The 22,811-nt window shown below is 41.0% G+C and overlaps 1 protein-coding gene across 3 annotated transcripts in view; it reads left to right on the top strand.

Moving 5' to 3' along the window:
• The window catches only part of ERC2 (ELKS/RAB6-interacting/CAST family member 2), a 596,359-nt gene that overhangs the window by 13,201 nt on the left and 560,347 nt on the right, over positions 1-22,811 (top strand). For all 3 annotated transcript variants that reach the window (XM_063121300.1, XM_063121299.1, XM_063121298.1), the window contains exon 2: positions 14,457-15,270. In XM_063121300.1, the coding sequence (XP_062977370.1) occupies positions 14,614-15,270 (657 nt within the window). In that variant the 5' untranslated portion in view covers positions 14,457-14,613. The remainder of the gene's footprint in view (positions 1-14,456; positions 15,271-22,811) is intronic.

Genomic DNA, 22,811 nt, shown 5'->3' with positions numbered 1-22,811 from the left:
TCTTCGTGGATCTCTCACTGTGCTCATTCTCCACTGTTTTCCTGGCTTCTGTTAGTTCCATCACTACTGGAGTAGGTAGCTCCCTAAACAATCTGTTTTATCCTTGGAGCAGATGCTTCATTCAGCAAGGAATGTAGAGTCAAACCACACATTATATTAAATGCGCAGTGTGCAACTACCTCTGTTTAACCCCCCACCCCAAAACACTTCATACTTTGCACTGATGAAGTACTAAGCACACTTCATCAGGACTGCAACATATGGGAAGGATGGTTTAACCCTTTTCTCTGCAGCAGCAATCCTGATGAATATCCCCCACCCCAGCCCTGCATGCTGCAATTTGCATTTGAAAGAGAGAGAGGGCAGAGATTCTATTAGCAGCAATTGCAACTTTTCTCCTAAGGCTAACTGCAGCACAGGGGGAGGGGAGGCAATTTTAATCAGGATTGTGGTTGGGGAGAGAAGAGATAAACCTCGCTTCCCCATGTACTGCAGTCCTAATTTAAATTGCCACCTCATGTTTAGTTTTTGGTTTTTTTAAAGAGGCACAATTGCACACTATGCATTTAATGTAAAGTTTACATTGACCTTTGAAAGTGATGCACAATAAGGTTTGTAATAATAACAAAATCACATAAAATAATAATCACTGACAGTTCCGGGAATGAGTTGCTTCACTGACTGACTGACTGGAATAAGTAATGGGGTAGATGAGGGTGAAGAAACTAAAGCTCAATCCAGGCAAGATGGAAATTCATGATAGTGGGGAACTGGCTACTTGGGAAAATGTGTGTTCTGGATGAGATATTCATGTAAGGAGCAGGTTCAGGGCCGGTGCCAGACTATTTTGCGCCCTAGGCAGGTGAGCAGCTTCCAGCTGGGTGCGCCTTTCTGAAGCCGCCCCAGCGTCCTGGCTTCGAAGCCAGCGCCCAGCCGGAAGCCGCTCCTGGCTTCGAAGCCAGGATGCTGGGGTTGGGGGGCGGGGCGGGGGCTTTGGAGAGCGGCTTCCAGGCGCCCCGCTCGGCGCCCTCCTTTGCTTGGCGCTCTAGGCTGCTGCCTGAGTTGCCTCTATGGCACTGCCGGCCCTGAGCAAGTTAGTAACTTGGTTTGTACTTGTGGACAGCATTTGAGTATGGGGGACAGGGAAGGCGGCATTTTACTTGGACTCAGAGTTCAGGGGTGTGGCAGTCTGGAATACAAGCCCCATTGACTGAGACAGAAGTTGAGGCTAAATTTTAGATCAAGCTTAAGGATATTTACGCAAACCTATTTCCCTGTAACTATTTACATATAATGTAAACTTGTAAAAGTTACTTCAGCCATTCAAAAGCAGTGTTAGAACAGAGCAAGCAACATTTTTAGCAGCCCGGTCCCTACTCTAAAATAGAGAAAGCGAACACTCAGAATGTAAAAAATCTCCAGGGGCTTGTCTATAAGGCTTGTTTACCCCGACCTAAATGTGCATATTTGTGTTTCAGGACACATGACTCAGCCAAAGTTTCACCAAAGCGCTGGGTTTTTAACGCGATAATGTGCATATTCGCATTTGCGATTTACCGCGACTTTTGGATCACGTCTGAGTTTGCACCGTTTTATGGTTATGTGTCATTGGGGGAGTTAGATCGCATTTTGACATGTGGGTGGAGCTTTGAGGGTAGGACAGTTTTTTAGAATTGCTGATTCCCCACCTTCCCACCTATTGCTTCCTCTGGCTGCCTCTTTCCTTCCCATCGTTTTCATGTTGAATTAAGATGGAGCTTTTAAAATGAAAACAAAGAGGGGGAGACTGGCAATGAGAGACAGGAGACGTGTTTAGTCCCCCACTCGCATCCTCCTCTACTGCCTCGTTCCTTTCCCCATTCGCTTTTCCTCCTATATGAGGAACGGGCAGATACAGCTTTTAAAATGGAAACAAACAGGAGTTCGGAGGTTGCCTACAATCTTCATAGGATTTGACCCTTAGTTTGTATCTAATAACATCTAAGGATTTACAGCATCCTGAACTCTGTTATTCCAATATGAAATAGAGATACCATTTTTCTATAAACTTATGTTGTTGACTACATCCCTGGCCCTCATCATATCTGTTAGTTTAATCATATAGGTCATAGCTTATGTGATTTTGAATTCAGAATTAGTTCATTTGGATTTATTTTAATTTCTGCTTATTAAATCCAGATTAAATGCAAATGGGGCTCTTTTGTATTTATTTTGTTCTTTCAAATTAAATGAAAACACATCCTTAGCTAATCACACTTAGAATCTCTCTTCAGACCTTCATACTAAGCATGTGACGGTCAGGAGTGGAAGCCACAGAGTCAGTGTGCTCAGTGAATAATATACATTATTTGTTCTGGCTAAATGCCTGACTAGGGCTCATGTCACAACCAGTACTGTGCACCAAGTTGTATTGCTGTGATAGACTCTTTCCAGCAAAGGCATTTTAATGGGATTATGATGGAAATGTTCTCGACTGTCGTGACAAGGTCTAGACAATTGACAAATAGATCCATGGTGCATAGTTCCACACTCTTTCTTTCACCATGAGCTCAATCACACCTATTTTTTTTTCCTGGTATGCACCCGCGATTTGACCTCAGTTTCTTTAGTGTGGCAAGTACTGGCCCCTTTCACAATCGTAGCTATACCAGGGGACTCTCTTTTCACTTGTTTGCTCTCCCGTTATTGCGTCCGCCCCACCCCTTCTTCTTCCCCCTCCACTTCATTGGTTCTTATCGAGTGATGTCCATGGGAGCCTCTTTTCCCCTCTCACTCTGGCTTTGCTGTCTAGCATTTTACTGATTCAACGTTTAATTGGCTGGGCACCATTTCTTCAGGCAAGGCAGTTAGTGTTGAAGCAGCAAAAGGTCATTCGACTGGCTCAGTTCGTTCGACCTGGTGTGCTGGAGGAGAACCGCCCCAGGAAGCACACATTCAAAGCACATGCCCCCAACAAAAGAAAAAAAGTGAGGACGACAATATGTGGGGTTGGAAAGGCACTTTAATCCCACCTGGAGGAAATAAACCAGACTTTCCCCACTCCAAATAAAGATGGAAAAGGGAGGGGAAGAGGTGGGATGAGTGCAGGACAGTGACAACGTCATGTTAGTATCGTCAGGGCTGGCGCTAACATATAGGCCAACAAGGCAGCGGCCTAGGGCACAGACCTCAGAAAGGTGCAGAGTAAGCCCTTCAACCAGCATGCTGCCGCCCTGCGCCCCTAAAACCCAGGCCTAGTGTTTCCCACTATCTGGCAGGGTCCAAATTAACCTGAGGAAATGGAGGGGGGGGCGAGATGGAGAGACACACAAACACATTTGAGAGGACCGGGGTGTAGGAGACAGATTCGTATCACCATAGAGCCACTCCTCCTCCTCCTCCCTGGCCCCTCTCAGGTCCACCGCCAGTCGATCCACCTCGCCGCCCGCCGACATGGCTGTTTCCCCGCCCAGCAGCAACGCTAGACCAATAAGCCGCACAAGACCCCCAGCTATGCTTCACTAGTGCTTGCCCTTCCCCCCCCACCGAGCAAAGAGTGGTGGTGGCGGCGGCAGCAATAACGCCGCCCTTGGAAAAGCCGAGAGGCTGCCAGCAGCAGCAACACTACAGGGCCTTGGTCTGCGCTTCCCCTCCTCTGTCTCTGTGTGACTGACACACGCAGGAAGGGGCAGACTCGGTGGGGCAGACTCGGCTTCCCATGAGGAGCGGGGAAGTTTTCTCTCCTTCCTCCAGAGAGTTAGGCTGTGGATGATACAGAAAGGAAGATTCTTCTGGCACTATGGCGAGTGCTCTCCTAAGCATGCTTACTTGGAAGTAAATTCTCGGTGGGATCAGTGGGACTTCTTGGGCATAATCTAAGCATGTTTAGACCAACAAAAAGTCCTACAATTCCCAGCATGCCTCAGCCAGCCTTGCTGGCTGGACACATGCTGGGAATTGTAGGATTTTTTTTTCATTCTAAACATGTGCAGGGTTGCGCCCTAAGTATGTACAGGGTTGCGGCCTCAAACTGCATTCTTAGGACTGGCTGTACGTCCCAGAGAATTTAGGAGGAGTTCCCCCAGAAGGCATCTAGGCTTCCCCCCAAACCAAATCCCTGTGTTTTTTTTTAAATATAGAACTCATTCACCTCCACTATGAATGCCCATGATATGTTTCATGGTTTAAATTTTCAGAACACTACAGTAATTAGACCCAAGTCAATACACAGATGAGTACAAGCCAGGTGAAGATTTTATTCATTTGTTTCAACACACACATACACACCGTTCCATTGAAGCCAATAGCCTAGTTTCCCAATAGCATTTATTGACTCGCACCCATGGAAGGGGCATAATCCCATCTTAAACCAGTACTGACCTTTAAGAAAAAATCCACTGAAGATGTACTTGAGGACTACAAGAATTTGGAAAAATCATTAATGCATAATGGAAACAAAGATATTGATGCTGAAGATCTGTGTTGCAAACTTATAGCAATAGCTCGAAGACTCCAAAGTCTATGCCACCACAAGAAGTACTTCTCTTCATATTACAACAAAAACTCCTGGATAATGTGCCTAATGTTTCTGTTGCTCTAAGGATCCTTCTCACACTTCCACTATTAGTGGCAAGTGGTGAACGTAGTTTCTCAAAGCTCAAACTTATAAAAACTTACATACACTCTACAATGTTGGAAAAGAGACTAGTTGGCTCGGCAACTATATCAATTGTTCTTAACTATATCAATTGTTCTTAAAAATCAAAGTTGGCAAAAAAAAAAAATGGGGTGGGGTACGCCGATGATACACAACTATATCTGTCATCTCCGGAACTTTCTCCTGATGTTCACGATCGTATCTCGGCATGTCTTTCAGATATCTCAGCTTGGCTGCTTCATCGTCGTTTGAAACTCAATATGGCAAAGACTGAATTGCTAGTTTTTCCTCCTAAACCTTCTCCTCATCTCTCATTCTCTCTTACTGTCAATGATGTTACGCTTACTCCGGTCAAGGAAGCTCGTAGCCTTGGCTTTATATTTGACTCCTCGCTCTCCTTTATTCCTCATATTGAGGCAGTAGCTAAATCTTGTCGATTTTTCCTGTATAATATTGCCAGGATTCAATCATTTTTGTCTGTCTCTTCCGCCAAGACGCTTGTTCATGCACTGGTTATGTCACGGTTGGACTACTGCAACCTTCTTCTCTCTGGCCTTCCTTCTTCTCACATCAGTCCGTTGGTTTCTGTTCACCACTCTGCCGCAAAGATCATCTTCTTGGCTTGCCACTCTGACCATGTTACTCCGCTTCTGAAATGTCTTCATTGGCTTCCAATTCACTTCAGAATCCAATATAAACTTCTCCTGTTAACCTTCAAAGCTTTTCACGGTCTAGCTCCTTCCTATCTCTCCTCTCTCATCTCACACTATTGCCCCGCTCGTGCTCTTCGCTCCTCTGATGCCATGTTTCTCGCCTGCCCAAGGGCCTCTACTTCCCTTGCTCGGCTCCGTCCATTTTCTTCTGCTGCCCCTTACGCCTGGAACGCTCTTCCAGAACATTTGAGAACTACAACTTCAATCGCAGCTTTTAAAGCTCAACTAAAAACTTTTCTTTTTCCTAAAGCTTTTAAAACTTGATGTTGTGCAGACTTTATACTGTTAGTTTTACCCTACCCTGTGCCTGCTTACCCTACCCTGTGCCTGTTTGCATTCTCTTCCCCTCCTTATTGTTTTACTATGATTTTATTAGATTGTAAGCCTATGCGGCAGAGTCTTGCTATTTACTGTTTTACTCTGTACAGCACCATGTACATTGATGGTGCTATATAAATAAAATAATAATAATAATAATAATAATAATAATAATAATAATAATAGGGTGCAAAATAGTCTGACACCGGCCCTGAGTATCATGTTGCAAAACCACAAACTGGGCATGATGAGATTGTGATAAAATGCTGGTGTGAAACCATAAGCCATCACCAAATGTTTATCTAATGACTGAATTGGGAACATTCCTACAATCACAATTGTGTTTTATTTTCAGGGATTCCAGAAACTTGAATTAAGTCCCTGGGGAGGTTTCAGGAAATCACTTTTCCTGATCGCTTATGCCCATGTGGAAGCAATGTAATTGAATCGGTTATCAACGTTCTACTCGGTTGCTCTTTTTATATAGAGATTAGAAAGAAATTATTGCTTGACAACAGGTTACAAATTAATGCACTCCTTCATTGCTTCAGGGCCACAGAGGACAGAGTCACAATCAAGGCTTTAGCTAAATTCTTGCTGAATGCTATGAGAATAAGGACTCCTCAGAAATGATTTTGTTGCATATTTCTCAAATTTGTATGTAATTTCCCCTCTTTTGTTTGTGTAAAGTCTGGTTGGTGACCCTAATAAAGTGATGATGATGATGAATTCAGTCACTGACTTAGGACACAGTCCTACGCTTGCTGGCTGAGGATTGCTGGGAGTGGTAGGACGTTTTTCTGTCCAAACATGCATAGGATTGTGCCCTTAGTAGCTTCCTCTTGTTTTGCCAGATATTGATAGAGAACTTTTTGCTTCAAGGTAGGAGGTTGAACTAGCTGATCTTCAGTTCCCAGACCTAAATTTCTCTACTTTTATGTGGTCATGAAAGCTTAACACTCTTTCAGTTGTATGCTGAGCCATCATTTAAACAAGATGAATCCAAAGGTAAGTTAACAATACATTAGAGATAGGGTGCTTCAACAAAACAGAGCATCCTCGGTAAATTGGATTCAGTCCCATTTTCGACTTGAAGATGAGGACATGCTTTCTTTTCTTTTCTTTTTTTTTAAAAATAGCCCTTTATGAAATATTCTTAGACATTGCCAAGCTAATTGGATTGTTAAAATAAGTGTACTTTTCTTGTTAGAAGCCCGTCATCTTCTGAAGTGTTTAAAATTGTTGGAAAGAGATGTTGAAGAACAGAAAGATCCTGCTTGTGTCTGTCTTTTCTCTTTGTTTTGGCCTCTAGGTTATTGCTCTCTCTCTCTCTCTGTGTTTTCTTTATTTCTCTCTGTGGAGTTGTAAAGATGACCAATTTACACAAAGCGTTATGCACAACAATATGTGTGTTTGAAGAAAATCTCAGTAGAGAACAGAAGTGTGCTGCACTTCATACATTATTTCACAATATGTGTATTGATCTCTAGAGGCCTATGCTGACATAATGCTCCTGACTCTTCAATTATGGTTAAAGGATAAGGTGGACTCTGGGATTAATTGCTCCCTCCCGACTTGAGTGCAGATCCTGACCCACCAGCCCCATCTCAGTCATAGTTAAAGGATATATCAGGATCAATGTTAACATGATTAATGCTGACCAAGGTTACTCTTAACCAGGATTTGAGACCAACATTGAACCCTGGTTAGCAATAACCATGGCTAAAGTTGGCATCAATGCTCATGCTTGGGGCTAATAACTGATTTGGAGTTGGGGAGGATTTTCCCCCCAGGTCAAACTTTTTTTGATCATTCTTTGGTGTTTTATGTAGCATTTCTTTTGGTTTTCTTCCCTGAATTATCTGGATTGATTTGCTATATGAGCACCTTTCCACATGACATCTGTCCTTTGCTCATTCGCATGCTGTGCACTGAATTATACTGTGGTTAAGATTGTGGGTCTCTGGGGGATAATCTGTGACTGAGATTAGATTACCTTTGATCTCTTTCCACTCTGATTCTATAGATTGTATAAGGCTTAAGGAAAGATACTAGCCTTGGTAAATACTATATTTTGTACTCCTTGGCCTCTATTTCCTATGTTGAGCTGGCTAATATTGTTTACACTATCACTCCCATAGCCTGATTCCCTTCAGTCTGTTCTTCCTCTTTAATTTCTTTTCTCTTTCTTATACTTCTGCTTTCCATTATGTTCAAATATTTGCAGTCCTTTAAAATTGTTCCTGTAGCTTATCTTCTCAATAAATCTTCCATTTCTGATTATGTTGATTGTCTCTTTCTTAGTTTTGTAAATTAACTAACTGGATAATATGTACATAAGGGTATTGCGTAGTAGTAAAAAAAAACAGTCTCGATGTCATTCTATTTGTCCTCTCTGATCCACAGTTGAACAATATCTTTATTATGACCAACCAATATGGCATAAAACAGCATACAAGCTTTAAAGTTGTCCAGAACTCAGCATCTGGCTAGATGGCACAAAAAGCAGAAGGTGAATAAACAAAAAAGTACAAAAAAATGATCTAGATGTTGTCATGAGATTTGCATATTAGACCCAGTCTCAAGGAGGAGATTGCAGACTGATTGAATTGGCCACTGCTAGGTGCTGCAGGTATTACACTTAGTATTCTGGGAAAAAGAAGCAATGTCTGACCACCATTTCTGCAAATATAAAAGGACAGCTAATCTGATAAAGCAAAAATCTTGAAAATAAATGAACTCTAATTTAGAATGTGCTTTTTCCTAAAATTATTCTCTGTTGGTCGAGATGTTTAAAGCAGATGCTGCTGTTAAAGGAACACAACATAAAACAGAGGCATTCTTTTTCTCTCCTCATTTTCTGCTTTGAATTGTCTGAAATTGTGACTGCGTGAAATAAGGATTTCATCTCATGCAGTCACATTTCATCCAGAGGATTTAATCTAAAGTTCATATTAAAATCCCTAAAACATTCATTGAAAAATGTTAATGAAACAAGAAATGGTTGTTCTAAAATCATTATATCTGATTGCATATCTGATACCTCTACCAATTAAAGTCTCTGGAATACATTTAAAATGAAAATAATAGTTTTCGAGGATAGAAAGTGTAACCTTTGTCTGATGGTTCCTGCCAGAGAGTTGCTGGAGTATAATTTCTTTGAACAGCCCCATAGCATAGGAAGTGGATCTTGCTATTTACTGTTTTACTCTGTACATCACCATGTACATTGATGGTGCTATATAAATAAATAATAATAATAATAATAATATGGTTGTCAAAACAATATCTGACCTCCCTGTATCACAAAATATGTACAATGGGTATTTGTGGTTGTGGATCTGCAGGCTTTAAAAGCCTCTGCCTCTGGATCTTGCTTTACTTTTTATTCTACTCTTCTTAGGAGTGTGTGCTACACTTGTCACTGCAGTATGGGCTTGCAGCAGTTGACTTCCCTGCCCTCTTCTCTTCATGGCAGCCCCTCCAGCTCCCTCAAAAGCTACACAGAGGGTCAAGAAACCCTGCTGAATGGGGTGAGCTGTGGTGAGGGTGAGAACGGGGAGAACTCTGAAAATCAGGTGAAGTGAAGTCCTCCCATCAATGGAAGGCAGAGTCTGGATGCAAATTAAAATTGGCCTTCAAATTGGCTCATCATATAGGGTAATGGCCTTGATACCCATTTCTAATAAGCTAGCCAGAAGATGAGCCAGTGTTAGTGACTGAGCAACCTAATGAGTCTCCTCTTGACCCAACCATAGGACTGGCACAACTATACAGTCAAACCTAGGCACTGCCTAGGGTGCTAGAAATTCCTGCCTTGACTTTGTAAACATTGTGGCCAGAGTGCTGTTGCACACCCAGCGCTTTTGTTGAAGGCATACAGAGGTAGCTTAGCCACATATCAGCTTGTTGCTATCTTTGCATTCCAGGGGATGCAATGACAGCCTTCTGATCTCAGGTCGTAAAACATGGTTTTAAAGGAGAGGAAGGAAAGAAGTGATAGATACTGAAAGGGAAATAAAATACAAATAGTGTCCCAGCCAGCCCTGGATTAACCTTTAAGCAATATAAGCATGTGCTTAAGGCACCGAGTACCAGTACCATAGCTGTAGCCAACTAATTTTAAGGAATTCCAGATTCATAGAAAGGCATATTCTAGCGGCATATTCTAAGAGTGGCAAATTTTTATTATTTGTGCTCTATTTTATTACACCAAATCAACCAGCTTTAGGCTCTATGTGTCCCATGATGTCATCTGACATCTGAGATAACTTTCTGACAATCTTTGTCTCAACATATACCTAGAGATCAGTATGTTTGACTGTTTTACCAACATTTTCTGCATGAATTTCAGTGTCTTTATAAGCATTATAAATATATATGATCCATATTCTTTTGTGTGTGTTTTTTTTACTTTTGCTTCTGTACTTTTCAGACCCCAAGGTAAAATGTGTTCAATTAAGTGGTGAACAAAAGAGAAAACTTTAGCACTTACTGAGTCTTCTTCTTCTTCGATTTATTTGTATCCCGCCTTTACAAAGTTTAAAACATACATTGGGGGCAGGGGGAAACAAAACCATAAATGTTTAAAATACACAACAAAATTATAAGACATTAACATAGATGGAAGGCGAGATTATTCTCCAAAGGCCTGCTGGAACAAAAATGTTTTAGCCTGCTTCTGAAAGCCCATCAAGGAGGGAGCCAGCCTAGCTTCCCCGGGAAGAGAGTTCCAGAGCACTGGAGCAGCCACCGAGAAAGCCCTTTCACATGTTCCCACCAAGCGCGCCTGTGAAGATGGTGGAACTGAAAGAAGGCCTTCTCCAGAAGATCTTAAAGCACGGGCAGGCTCATAAGGGAGAATACGTTCTTTCAAATAACCTGGACCTGAACCATATAGAGCTTTACAGGTCATAACCAGCACTTTGAATTGTGCCCGGAAACAGACTGGAAGCCAGTGGATCTGTTTTAACAGGGGAGTTGTGTGCTCTCTGTAACCAGCTCCCGTCAACAATCTGGCTGCAGCTCTTTGAACCAGCTGGAGTTTCCGAACACTCTTCAAAGGCAGCCCCACGTAGAGCGCATTACAATAATCCAATCGGGATGTAACTAAGGCATGTGTCACCGTGGCCAGGACCGACATCTCTGGGAACGGGCGCTGCTGGCGCACTAGCTTTAACTGTGCAAATGCACTCCTGGCCACCGCTGAAACCTGGGCATCCAGGCTCAGGGCTGAATCCAGAAGTACACCCAAGCTGCGGACCTGCGTCTTTAGGGGGAGTGTAACCCCATCCAACACAAGCTGAATCCCTATTCCCTGATCTGCCTTTCGACTGACCAGGAGCATCTCTGTCTTATCTGGATTAAGCTTCAATTTGTTCGCCCTCATCCAATCTATTACTGCCAACAAACACCAGTTTAGCACAGAAACCGCTTCCTTGGAATTGGGTGGAAAGGAGTAGTAGAGTTCGGTATCATCAGCGTACTGGTGGAACCGCACCCCACAACTCCGGATAACCTCTCCCAACGGTTTCATGTATATGTTAAATAGCATGGGGGACAAAACAGAGCCCTGAGGGACTCCACAGGCCAACGGCCAAGGAGTCGAACAGGAGTCCCCCAGTACCACCTTCTGGGTCCGTCCATCCAGGAAGGAATGGAGCCACTGTAAAACAGTGCCTCCAAGACCCATCCCAGCAAGGCGGCCCAGAAGGATACCATGGTCGATGGTATCGAACGCCGCTGAGAGGTCCAGCAGAACCAGCAGGGACACACTCCCCCTGTCCAGTTCCCGGCAAAGATCATCCACCATGGCGACCAAAACTGTTTCTGTCCCATAACCAGGCCTGAAGCCAGATCTAGATAATCCGTCTCATCCAGGAATCCCTGGAGTTGGGAGGCTACCACACGCTCCAATACCTTACCCAAAAAATGTCTTGCCGGCTAAGCAATGGAAGGGCCAAGGGAGCACCATTATTGGGCTGTGTTTAGGGCATCAGATGGCCTTAATCTGGCCCTGGTCCCAGCCAAATCTTGATTATTTTATATAATGTTGTTATGCTCCTCAGCATACAAAAAGACAGCAAAATCCTTGGATGAGCACGGGCCCTGATCCTTGGTTATAGATATAGGACCTGCAGTAGATGGGGATTTCTGTATATTTCATGTAAAAAACTAAGTAATTCATAAATAAAAAGCAGTCAATAAATAACATAGAACCGATCGTTAAAGGAATAACAGACACTTTTGAAAAAATGTTAGAAGGAGGGAATGATGGATAAATACCAGTTGTTGTTTATTCGTTCAGTCGTTTCCGACTCTTCGTGACTTCATGGACCAGCCCACGCCAGAGCTTTCTGTCGGCTGTCACCACCCCCAACTTCCCCCAGGTCAAGTCTGTCACCTCCAGAATATCATCCATCCATCTTGCCCTTGGTCGGCCCCTCTTCCTTTTGCCTTCCACTTTCCCTAGCATCAGCCTCTTCTCCAGGGTATCCTGTCTTCTCATTATGTGGCCAGAGTACTTCAGTTTTGCCTTTAATACCATTCCCTCAAGTGAGCAGTCTGGCTTTATTTCCTGGAGTATGGACTGGTTTGATCTTCTTGCAGTCCAAGGCACTCTCAGAATTTTCCTCCAACACCACAGTTCAAAAGCATCTATCTTCCTTCGCTCAGCCTTCACGCAAAACTCAAGTTATTGCTGTACAATTGCTCTTAAACTTATGCTTCAAACAAGCAAGGAGAAGGAAAATAATGTAATTAGACTATAGTTAAGATGTCCAGAATGTGAAAATAAGTTTGTAAATATATATGAGTCAAAAATTTAATCTGAGAGCTAAACAAAGTAACAATGCATCTTTCCAGTGTTGTGGTACTCATTAGAACTGTAGATCTCTCGAGAGATACTGATTGATCATAGGAAGAAGGTTTACTTGCTTTGCACAAAGGAGGTAATTTTTGATAAGTCAAAAAGAAATATTGGAAGGAAGAGAATAGTGCAGGTGAGGTGAGGGAAGAGAACATTCCAAATAATGCTTTATTAGTTTTGAATTGATTCAACTCAGAAGGACATAAGACCACAAAGGACACTCAAAGTTCATGAAGCAAATATTATAATTGTTAAATATTATGGCACAGGTTGCAGACAATCTTAGTGTGTAGGTTATCCAGAAGTGAGCCTTGGGGTGAGTCCACCACCATACATAGAGCTAGAACTTGCATATGCAATGTGTGTGAGCCTTGAGTATGCAAACTATTCACTCTCTTGCTGCAGTAAATGGACTGTGTGAATAGAGCCAGTTCACATTTAAGTTTCTGCTTGTCAAAAGTGTGGCCGTGAGACCCAAGACTCACTTCCATATCCATTATGTGCATCAAAAACCCCGAGAGCCTTGTATTTCATTGGGTATGCTTAATGGAATTTATGCTTATATAGCACAGTCTACTACATGGCCACCATAATTTCTGTTTCTAATAGGCAACAGAGTTCCATAAAGCAGAAATATGGTAGACTAACATAGCTCCTTTCTTTGAGAAATATAACTGATACAGTAGACGCATATAAACTTCTGTAAGTATTGCTTGCTCTTTGGGTTTTCACCCAACCCTAATAACCCTCATTTGTATGCTCTGGTTTGATAAAATGTTGCTTGGGATGGGAGTGTATTGGTCTCTCTCTCAGCAGAGAAATCGCAGGGTGTTCATGCTTAACATTTTCCTTTCCTCCAGCTGTTTTTACTTCTTTCCAACACACATTTTGGAACCTTGCAGAAGGAGTAAGTAGATGTAGGAGTGGGAGATTCAGTGCAGAGAAGTTGCAGGTCTGGAAATAAATAATCTCTCTCCTTGACATTTCTCTACTCAAACTCTCTGACCCTAAAATTTCCTTTTGATAAAACAAAAGACTGCTGGGGGTCATTAACACATATTTGTGTAGTTCATTCATGATTGTTGTCCTCCTCCTCCATGAGAGAATTGGTGAGTTCATATGTTCAAGGGATACCAATAATCCTTTTATTGCTTCCCAGATTGGTTCTTATTATTGATAGTTGACTGATGTGATAGAAAGCAATGACCCATCATGATTTCTGATTACATCTACATAAATATTTGTAAATTGACTACATGGTAAATGATAATTCAGTATGTTCTGTCATCACATCAACAATTTAATGTTTGGGCCCAATCTCGCATATTCCCCCCCCCCGTAGCAATTAAAAAGGACAAAGCAAAGCTATAGATAATTAAACTATGCTTTTTCCAGGATACTTGTGTATATGTAGCATAGTTCTTTCTGGGTTCAGCCCCTTCTGTATTTAGGCATTCTCTATTACTCCCTTCTATCAATTATTTTTGACCACAGAGTTAACTGCATTATCTAGCATATTTATTTATTTATTTGTTTCATTTATATAGCTGAAGCTCTCTGGGCAGTTTACAAAAGTTAAAAACAGTATACATTAAAAACAAATATATAAAATTTAAAAACATAAGAAGCATAAAAACAACAGTATCCTTGTGAAAACAGCTTTGTTCTAGCAATCCATCTATCCTAATATTGTGTCCATATAACGTTTCATTTTTACACAATTCATCATTACTTAAAACTACAAGCCCATTGGCAATAAAAGTCACATAGGGTCCCTACTTTAAAAACTTGCTCCCGAGTGTAGATAGTGCACAACTGCAATTTCATCAACACATAAATAAAATGAGCCAGTGTTTTCAAATTGTGACACTGTAAACCTACTGTTACTAATTTCTAATTCTATTTTTTTTATTATTTCCAGATTTTCCATCTGGGGAAGACATTCTTAAGGAAATTGTTGCCTTCTGAAAGAATGCTGTGAAGCTGTTTGCCAACAACAGCAACTGGAAATAGAGGTTAAATTTCCCACTTAAGTGTGATTAATTTCTTATTAAGTAGTACCTCACATTAAAATAAAAATGTATGGAAGTGCAAGAACAATCAGTAACTTGGACGGCAGTCCTGCCAGATCCCCTCGTTTGCCAAGATCTCCTCGTCTGGGCCACAGGCGAACAAGTAGTGGAGGAGGTGGAGGGACAGGTAAGACGTTATCCATGGAGAATATCCAGTCACTTAATGCCGCCTATGCAACATCTGGACCAATGTATCTGAGTGATCATGAAGGTGTGGCATCCACTACATTCCCAAAGGGCACAATGACTCTTGGAAGGGCTACAAATCGAGCTGTGTATGGTGGTCGAGTTACCGCAATGGGCAGCAGTCCTAATATTGCTTCCATCGGTCTTTCCCACTCGGATCTCCTTTCCTATACCGATCAGCATGGAGGACTCACCACTTCGGCGCATCATCACCATCATCAGATCCCTTCTATGCTGAGGCAGGTAAGGGATAGCACCATGCTAGATCTACAGGCTCAGCTTAAGGAGCTACAGAGGGAAAATGAACTTCTAAGGAAAGAACTGGACATCAAGGACAGCAAGCTTGGCTCCTCCATGAACAGCATCAAGACCTTCTGGAGTCCTGAACTCAAAAAGGAAAGAGTGTTGCGGAAGGAAGAAGCAGCCAGAATGTCCGTTCTGAAAGAGCAGATGAGGGTTTCTCATGAGGAGAACCAGGTAAGCCATTGTAAATGAAGAATAATTAAATATTATGAAGCATTTGGTGAACTGTCTTGGCATTGTAACCTAATTCCTTGTTGATGTTTTTGGCTGCTCTGTAGTACAAAAATGCACCAATAGGCTATACATAGTTTGTAATTTCTTTGATGTATTGTAGCTGCATATAATGATTGTTGGTCACTACCTACTTTTGCAATAGCTTAAAATATATTCAGCAAACTTTATTATGGAAACATGCCATATCTTTACCAGACTGAGAAAATGTATTCAAAGGCTGGCATGTGCTGGGTAGGGGCTTAACTTACAATAAATAGTAGACTAAGTACTGTTAATTACAGTAAACAATAGATCAACAATTATAAACTTGTTGTGACTATTTTCTAATATTATGGGCCAACAACAGAAAGAATTCAAATACAAATATTGTGTAACAGAGGTCTTCCTTAAAGTCAGCCATCTTGAAAAATGTAAGCATATTTTGGAGAACAGCTGCTAATAAACTTCCTTTGATAAAATGGGAAAACATGATACTGGGTTTCAAATTGCCCCAGTAATATTAAATGCTACTCATGTTTAAGGTCTCATAATTGTGGTGGACATTTTATTCAGCAGGGTGGTGTACATGTCATACTAGGTTTGAAAGTGGACTAATAATTGCTGTCTTGCAAGTGATGGCCTCTGGTATATGAAAACAGAATTGAACACTGCATTATCACCGAAATGTCTTCAAGCAAGCATCCAAGTCTACAATAACTTGGATGAGAAAATGAAGCCAGAGGAAACCATCCAGGTCGCTACTGGGAAACTCTCATGACCGCAGTATAATTATGTTAGTGACAGAGTAGGAAATAGGACAACTACATCATGTGATACTTTGGTGATGATGGCATTGTCAAGCTTCCTTGCTTGCATATGGATGCCATATGAACTGAAAGTATATGCATACTTGATTACAAATTATTGCTGTGATCCCAGTAATTATGGCATATTACCAAGATTCCTCAGGACATGCATCTTTATGCAAGTCTGCTCCTCAAGTCTTTTGTGCTGGAGAAAAAGCCCCTCTGGAACGGCAGATGACTGGGGGAATTTAGTCTTATGCCAGAAGAACCTCTTCTCTCTGCAGCCCCTATCTCTGTTCTCTGTCAGATTAGCAGGAGCCTAGGAAATTTTGGATCTTTGGTCCAGATCCCTGTAAGGTTCCCAGTGAAGGGAAAGAACAAGGAAAACCCCGTGGGGGAGTAAAAAAAGCCAAAGGCAAGGGTAGAACCAAGCAATCTTCAAAAACAAATATTTGCAAAAGTTTATTTACAGTGCCAAGGTGCCGCCTACGTATTTCGAACGTAACTGCGCTCTTCCTCAGGGCTGTTATCTAAAAAACAAAAAAGTCCTTTGTATCATAATATTTACAATTAGAGGCATTTTACAAGTTTCTGTACCTTAAAAAATATATCTAATATCTGATTAAAAAAACTTTAAAAACCTTATGTATATACCAGACATACAAATTGCAATCAAAAAGGTGTAATGCATCATCATTCAGCTAATTAAAGTATATATACAAAATATACCAACCAGGAATAAATTATCTATGTTACATTTACAAACAACAGTATTTACTTACAGATATATATATTTTGTATATATACTTTAATTAGCTGAATGATGATGCATTACACCTTTTTGATTGCAATTTGTATGTCTGGTATATACATAAGGTTTTTAAAGTTTTTTTAATCAGATATTAGATATATTTTTTAAGGTACAGAAACTTGTAAAATGCCTCTAATTGTAAATATTATGATGCAAAGGACTTTTTTGTTTTTTAGATAACAGCCCTGAGGAAGAGCGCAGTTACGTTCGAAACGCATAGGCACCATGGCACTGTAAATAAACTTTTGCAAATATTTGTTTTTGAAGATTGCTTGGTTCTACCCTTGCCTTTTTTTACTCTCCCAGTGAAGGGAAACATGACTTAACCCATAAGAGGGTTTTATTAAAGGCAGTGCGATACAAAGATCACTACCAAGTTACTGAGGGTTAGCAGATAAGTGGTTGTGTCAGAGAAAGAGAAGGTGGTGTCCACCTCTCCTCTCTCTGCTGGAATGGCTGGAGCGCAGGAGTGGGAGAGGGATCTTCAGTGGCTGAGTAAATCCAAAAGACAAGGCAGGTCTTCTCAGGCCACAGCAGAGTTTTTATTGGGCAGGAGTGAGGGATGCAGAGGTGTAAAAACTGACACCAAGCTGGATGCTTTGAGAGAGAAAGAGAGCCATAGGCAATGTGGGTGCCAGCAAGACCCCTCTCCTAAAAAGTACACTTATTTCAGGGGACCTAAAGTGCTTGTGTTAGGAAACACAAACCACGGTGTCTGCTGAAAGAGTTTTGTTGGAAGAGCAAAAGGCCTGTAGATGAGAGGGCTACTTTCTGGGAGAGGGATGATAGATGCAAGGTGGGTGTGCTTGATGCTGGGTGGAAAGTCGCAACAGTGCACAGGGCTCTTAAGATAATCAGCTCGTGAGTGGTAGGGCGTTGCCCTGATTGCATTAATATGAACAGGGAGAATGGGTTTCTCCCAACCAAGAGCCCCATAGCCTCTGTGTATAGGTGTTAAGATGCTCTCTTTTCCATTTCAATAGAGGATGGAGGTTCTCTTCAGTACAGGATCCTAGCCCTTGGTTGCCAATTCTTGCCAGTTAGCAGCTATATAAAGACAAGATGAGAAGTGAGGTACAAAATGGAGGTGATCTGGTAACAGGCAGCCCCAGGAAGGACAGTCATTTGTAACGGGGGTACATATCAGTTTCTGCTCTTAGTTCACATATTACTTCCTCCATGCAAATGAAGCCAAGGGCATACACTGAATATAAGAAGTTCAGCGGATATATACTGCCCAAAGGGTCCTTCAATATGGATGTTTTTAAGATTCAGGCATGTTGATTCAGTCTGTCCCATATATATAAGTCACATAGTAATGATGATGATGTGAATCTGAATGCTACATTGCAAATAGCAATTGTTGACCAAAACCTCCAAATAGTAGTACCTCTTTCTCATGGTACCTTCAGGATTTTAGGTAAATTCCATCCATCTTAGTCCTGTTTACTTGACATTAGCATCTGTTGTACACCAAATAAAATCTGTGTAGTGTTTTTTCCTCTCCAAATGACTGGAAAATAGAAATATGGGATTCAAAGATCTTAGTAAAGGAAGCGAAGCTCTTATCTACAATGTTGATTAATTATATTGAATGAGAAGTATTAAACTATACAGCAATATATACAGTAGAAATCAATTTAATTTTCTGGTTACAAAAAAAGACACCATCTAAATGTGGAAATCAAGCCCTCTGGCCACAAACTAAGGGTAAAATGATTTATAAGTGATTTTTCTTAAATGATATTGATGACTTTTCTACTAATATGGAAAAAGAGATGGGAATGCTGATCTTAAAAGAAACAGAAAACTACATTTGGGTAGTAGACAATTAAGATGTGAGTTTTAAAAATAAATAAAAACGTAATCAACTAGCAGCTTAACTATTTTGCAGTAAGTATGGGAAATTTACAGTGAGATGTTTCAAAATATGAAGTGGATGGGTTTTGTTTATTATGGGTAAATAAACAGATTATTTAATGTTTATAATGGGTAAATAAAGTAATTAGTTAATATTTCTAATACAGGGGTGCAGAAACTCCAGTCCATGGGCCAAATCTGACTCATTTATTTTATTTATTTATTTATTTATTACATTTTTATACCGCCCAATAGCCGAAGCTCTCTGGGCGGTTCACAAAAATTAAAATCATCATAAAACAACCAAATCATTGGGTGCTCCAATCCATTCCAACCCCCTGATGTCGTCCCCCCCAGCCTGGGGGGTGGGGGACAATCCAGCTGCCGCCCCCCAATAACAGTTCTGCATTTAATACATTAAAAAGATACTCTAGGATATATTTCTGTGATGCTATTGGTTTATCTGGTAATTATGAAGATTCAGAACTATTCTAGAATCCCTCTTCTACTGCAAAGGTCTAATTGTTAAGCTTTTGTGCTCCAATCCAATAAGGGTTGAGAGTTTTGTGTGAGAGTTTTGTGAACAGAGTAGATACAGATGTGCAACTAGATGCATATCACAAATGTGTACATATTCCAGACTGCATTGAATTGACTGGATGTATCTTTTCATGCATTTAGGGATGCACATCCACATCAAGGGCCACCAGCCCTTCTAACTGGTTGCCCACAATTGGAGTGGTGTTGAGGCAATGGGGTGCAAGCTTTAACTAGTGGAATCAGTAGAGTAATCAACTAAAGCTTTATTTGTTCAATTGGCATGCTATGAGTTAATGGCACTTGTTTCTTGAGACTACTGTATATTGGTTCCAGTGTGTTACATTGGTAGGAAATGAAAAAGAAAATATTAAAGATAGACTTCTAACTCAAGTTAGCTTATATTAACAGAATTGTAAATTACCTCTTTTTTCAGTATCTCAAAGCAGCATCTATCCTGAAGTTATGGTAAATGTGCCAATGAATATGGCTAGGAAACCAGTTAGATATCAAAACACTTAGAGATTTTATTATATTAAGTTTATAAATATTGCAAACAAATAGTGTGTGTGTGTGTCCTCTAAGCATGAGGATAAAATAAATTCTCCAACATTGTTCCTAAAATATTTAGGGAGTTTAGCAAACAAAGCCTGGGAGTCTGGGGTTTTAAAGTGGGTGTTTGGTAGTATTAATTCCTGAAATATGACAGAAAAAGTTTGAGATTGCAGTGCTAAAAAGTTCCTGAGCTATTAATACCTATGAAATAAAGTATTTGGGGGAAGCAATAAAAACTCTTGTGTGTGTATATATGATATCAGTATTAGAACATCAGGGACTTTTCAGATAACAAAAGCACTGTTGATGTTTTTTATTCTGAGTGCCATGCTGTTTCTGATCTAGTTGATGCAGTTCATTGTTGCAAGGATGTTTTGGGGGTGGGAAATCTGGCCTTGCCCCAAGCGTGCTCCCTCCAACTTGGCCTTCTGTGTTTTGGAGGGCGGAGAAGTGAGCTAGCAATGTAACTCTGAAGGATTAAATTTATACCAAAAGTAAAAATGGAAAGGAAGGTTCTCAAAACCTTCTGTGGGGTAATAGGGTTGGAAGTAATCTTGCTGGTGATTTTTAAGAGCTTTGGGAAGGGTGAATTGAAAGGGCTTCATGTTTAACTGTATAGCAAGAGAGCTCAGGAAGTTAACACTGTAAAATGAAGAATTAGAAAAGGTCACAAAATGGTTCAATCATGGAAAGACGGGAAGTCTGATAATGTGAAGAATACAAATTGGCGTCTGTGGTACTCAGTGCAGTGTCATTTCTCACAGCATTTACTATTGCACATGGGATGCTAGAGGTAGGTGTTTTTGTGTGTGTGTTAAGAGAGAGAGAGAGAGAGAGAGAGAGAGAGAATGGGGAAGTGGGGATACTGTATCTTCCCAGAAAAAAAATATTGATATTAGTATTTTTGGGAAATGCAGTAATAATTGAATTACAAGTGTGAATTTATTGCACAATGAAATCATTGCCTGGAAAGCTCCTCAGTCAAGATATCGTCATTTTGATCTAGATTGATACCTTCTCAAGCTATTTAAGCTCAGAGTGTTAAAACAGAATTTAAAAATGGAAGGTGCCAAATCATTCTAAGTATTGTTAATGCTCAGTGCTCATTGTTAGCATGATTTCTCTTTCTGCAGCATTTAGCCCGTAAGCTGTTATTCAGTGATTATAATGGTATAAAATATGCCTATATTAACCCTTAATATAGTTGCCAGCTCTCCATTCTATGGGAATTTCAAATGCTTTAAGGAAATGGGCCTTAACTAAGAGAAGAGCTTTTATCTTTGATTAACTCTTTTTAGAAGTTTTGACCTCTATGTAAAAGCTAGCTCTAGGTTTCTTTCTCTTCGTCTCTAGCAAGTTCAAGAAATGGTACTCATCAGGACCAGTCCAGGTGCTCCATCAGATCCAGCCAGCCTCTTGTCTCAGGTGGCAGATGTGGGGCTGGGAAATAAGCAACACTTCTGCTGTAGTCTGAGTCCCTGCCGCTGTGTAGCCACTGCATCAGAATGGGCACACCTTTCCTTCCTGTTACTACTGCCTACAGGAAAAGATAGACAAGGCTTGTGAGGAGGTAGATAGTTCCTAGGATCTGTGTTTATAGGATTAGAATGAGGATTGAGTGTGTGTGTGAGAGAGGATGTATAGGTTTTATAAGGACTTATTACTATAACTCTATCATTTATGTACAGGAGGAGAGTCAAGTGGTTATTTACTGTTTAACTCCTTAATTCTGTAAATAATAAATATTTCTTGCTTCTCAAAATCCCATGTCTACACTCATGGCTAAGAAGGGATAAAAAGGATAAAGAGAATAATATATTTTATTTAAAAAAAATTCTTGGCCACCTTTCAGGGCAGAATAAGAAGCCATTGTGTCCTCACTTCTCGATAAGTAAAGGGGTGAGGCAAAGCTCCTAGTGGCAGTGCAGTGTTTGTGTGAGTGGTGGAAGGTGTGGGAAAGGCCTTATAGAAAAGGTTTTCACGCTGGTAAATAGGCAGGAATGCCCCTGCTGCTGGCAGCCATCTGGCTGGGTATTCCTCAGCCAGGCCAGTACACTGCCAGAGACCTGCTGCCAGCCAGGCTGACTCCCTGCTGAGCTGCTAGAGCTCACTGCCACTGTCCAGGTGTTCCACAGCAAAGCTGGCTCCTTTCTAAGCTGTACAGCTCTGTTGATCGGCCATTTTCTCTCTTGTTTGAAGCACAGTAGCTGCTACACTTTGAAAGAAGGTGCAGCAGTAGCTGCCCTGTCAGATCTTTTATGGTCATAAGCAGGAGCTGGCCAGCAGCTGAAGAACCAGACTAGTGGATGCCAATGGACTGAGAAAAAGCCCTGTCGGGAGAGGCCTTCTATAGGCCTCCCCTAAGTCTTATCTGGCTAAGAATCACAAGAAGTATTGTAGGAATTAGAAATGTCTCCTAAGAGTTTGCCACAGGCTTGGTGAAGTCTTGTGAGACTTTGGCAAAGTCTCGTGAAATTTGCAGCGGCTTCTTTGCAGCGCTGCAGTGTTTGCAGTAAGTACTCACAGCATACCTTTGGTATGGGAATGGTTAGGATTACTTACATTCTGCATTTATATTTTAAATTTGAACACAATGATAGGAAAAAAGTTTTCTTTCTTTAAATCCCTTCCAGAAACTTCTCTATTTAAATCTGCCTGTCTGAGATTTGAGATCTGTTGGAGGAGCTCTCCTTTGTGTCCCACCAATGTGAGGCATATACTATGGTGGGACAGGGTAGAGGGCTTTCTCTATTGGGGCACCCCAGTTTTGGAATACTCTTCCCTTGGAGGCCCGACTGGCACCAACGCTGGCTTCATTTCGGCACCAAGTTAAAAGATAGCTTTTTATCAAGGCCTTTGAGAGCTAAATTTTCCATGTTTTACATTGTTTCTATTACTTAAAAAAATTCTACTGTTTTTAAATTGTTAACGAT

The sequence above is a fragment of the Elgaria multicarinata genome, chromosome 3, assembly GCF_023053635.1.
Source record: "Elgaria multicarinata webbii isolate HBS135686 ecotype San Diego chromosome 3, rElgMul1.1.pri, whole genome shotgun sequence".
NCBI lineage: Eukaryota > Metazoa > Chordata > Lepidosauria > Squamata > Anguidae > Elgaria > Elgaria multicarinata.
Note: the sequence above shows the minus strand (reverse complement) of the source record. Positions and strands in the feature narration are given on the sequence as shown.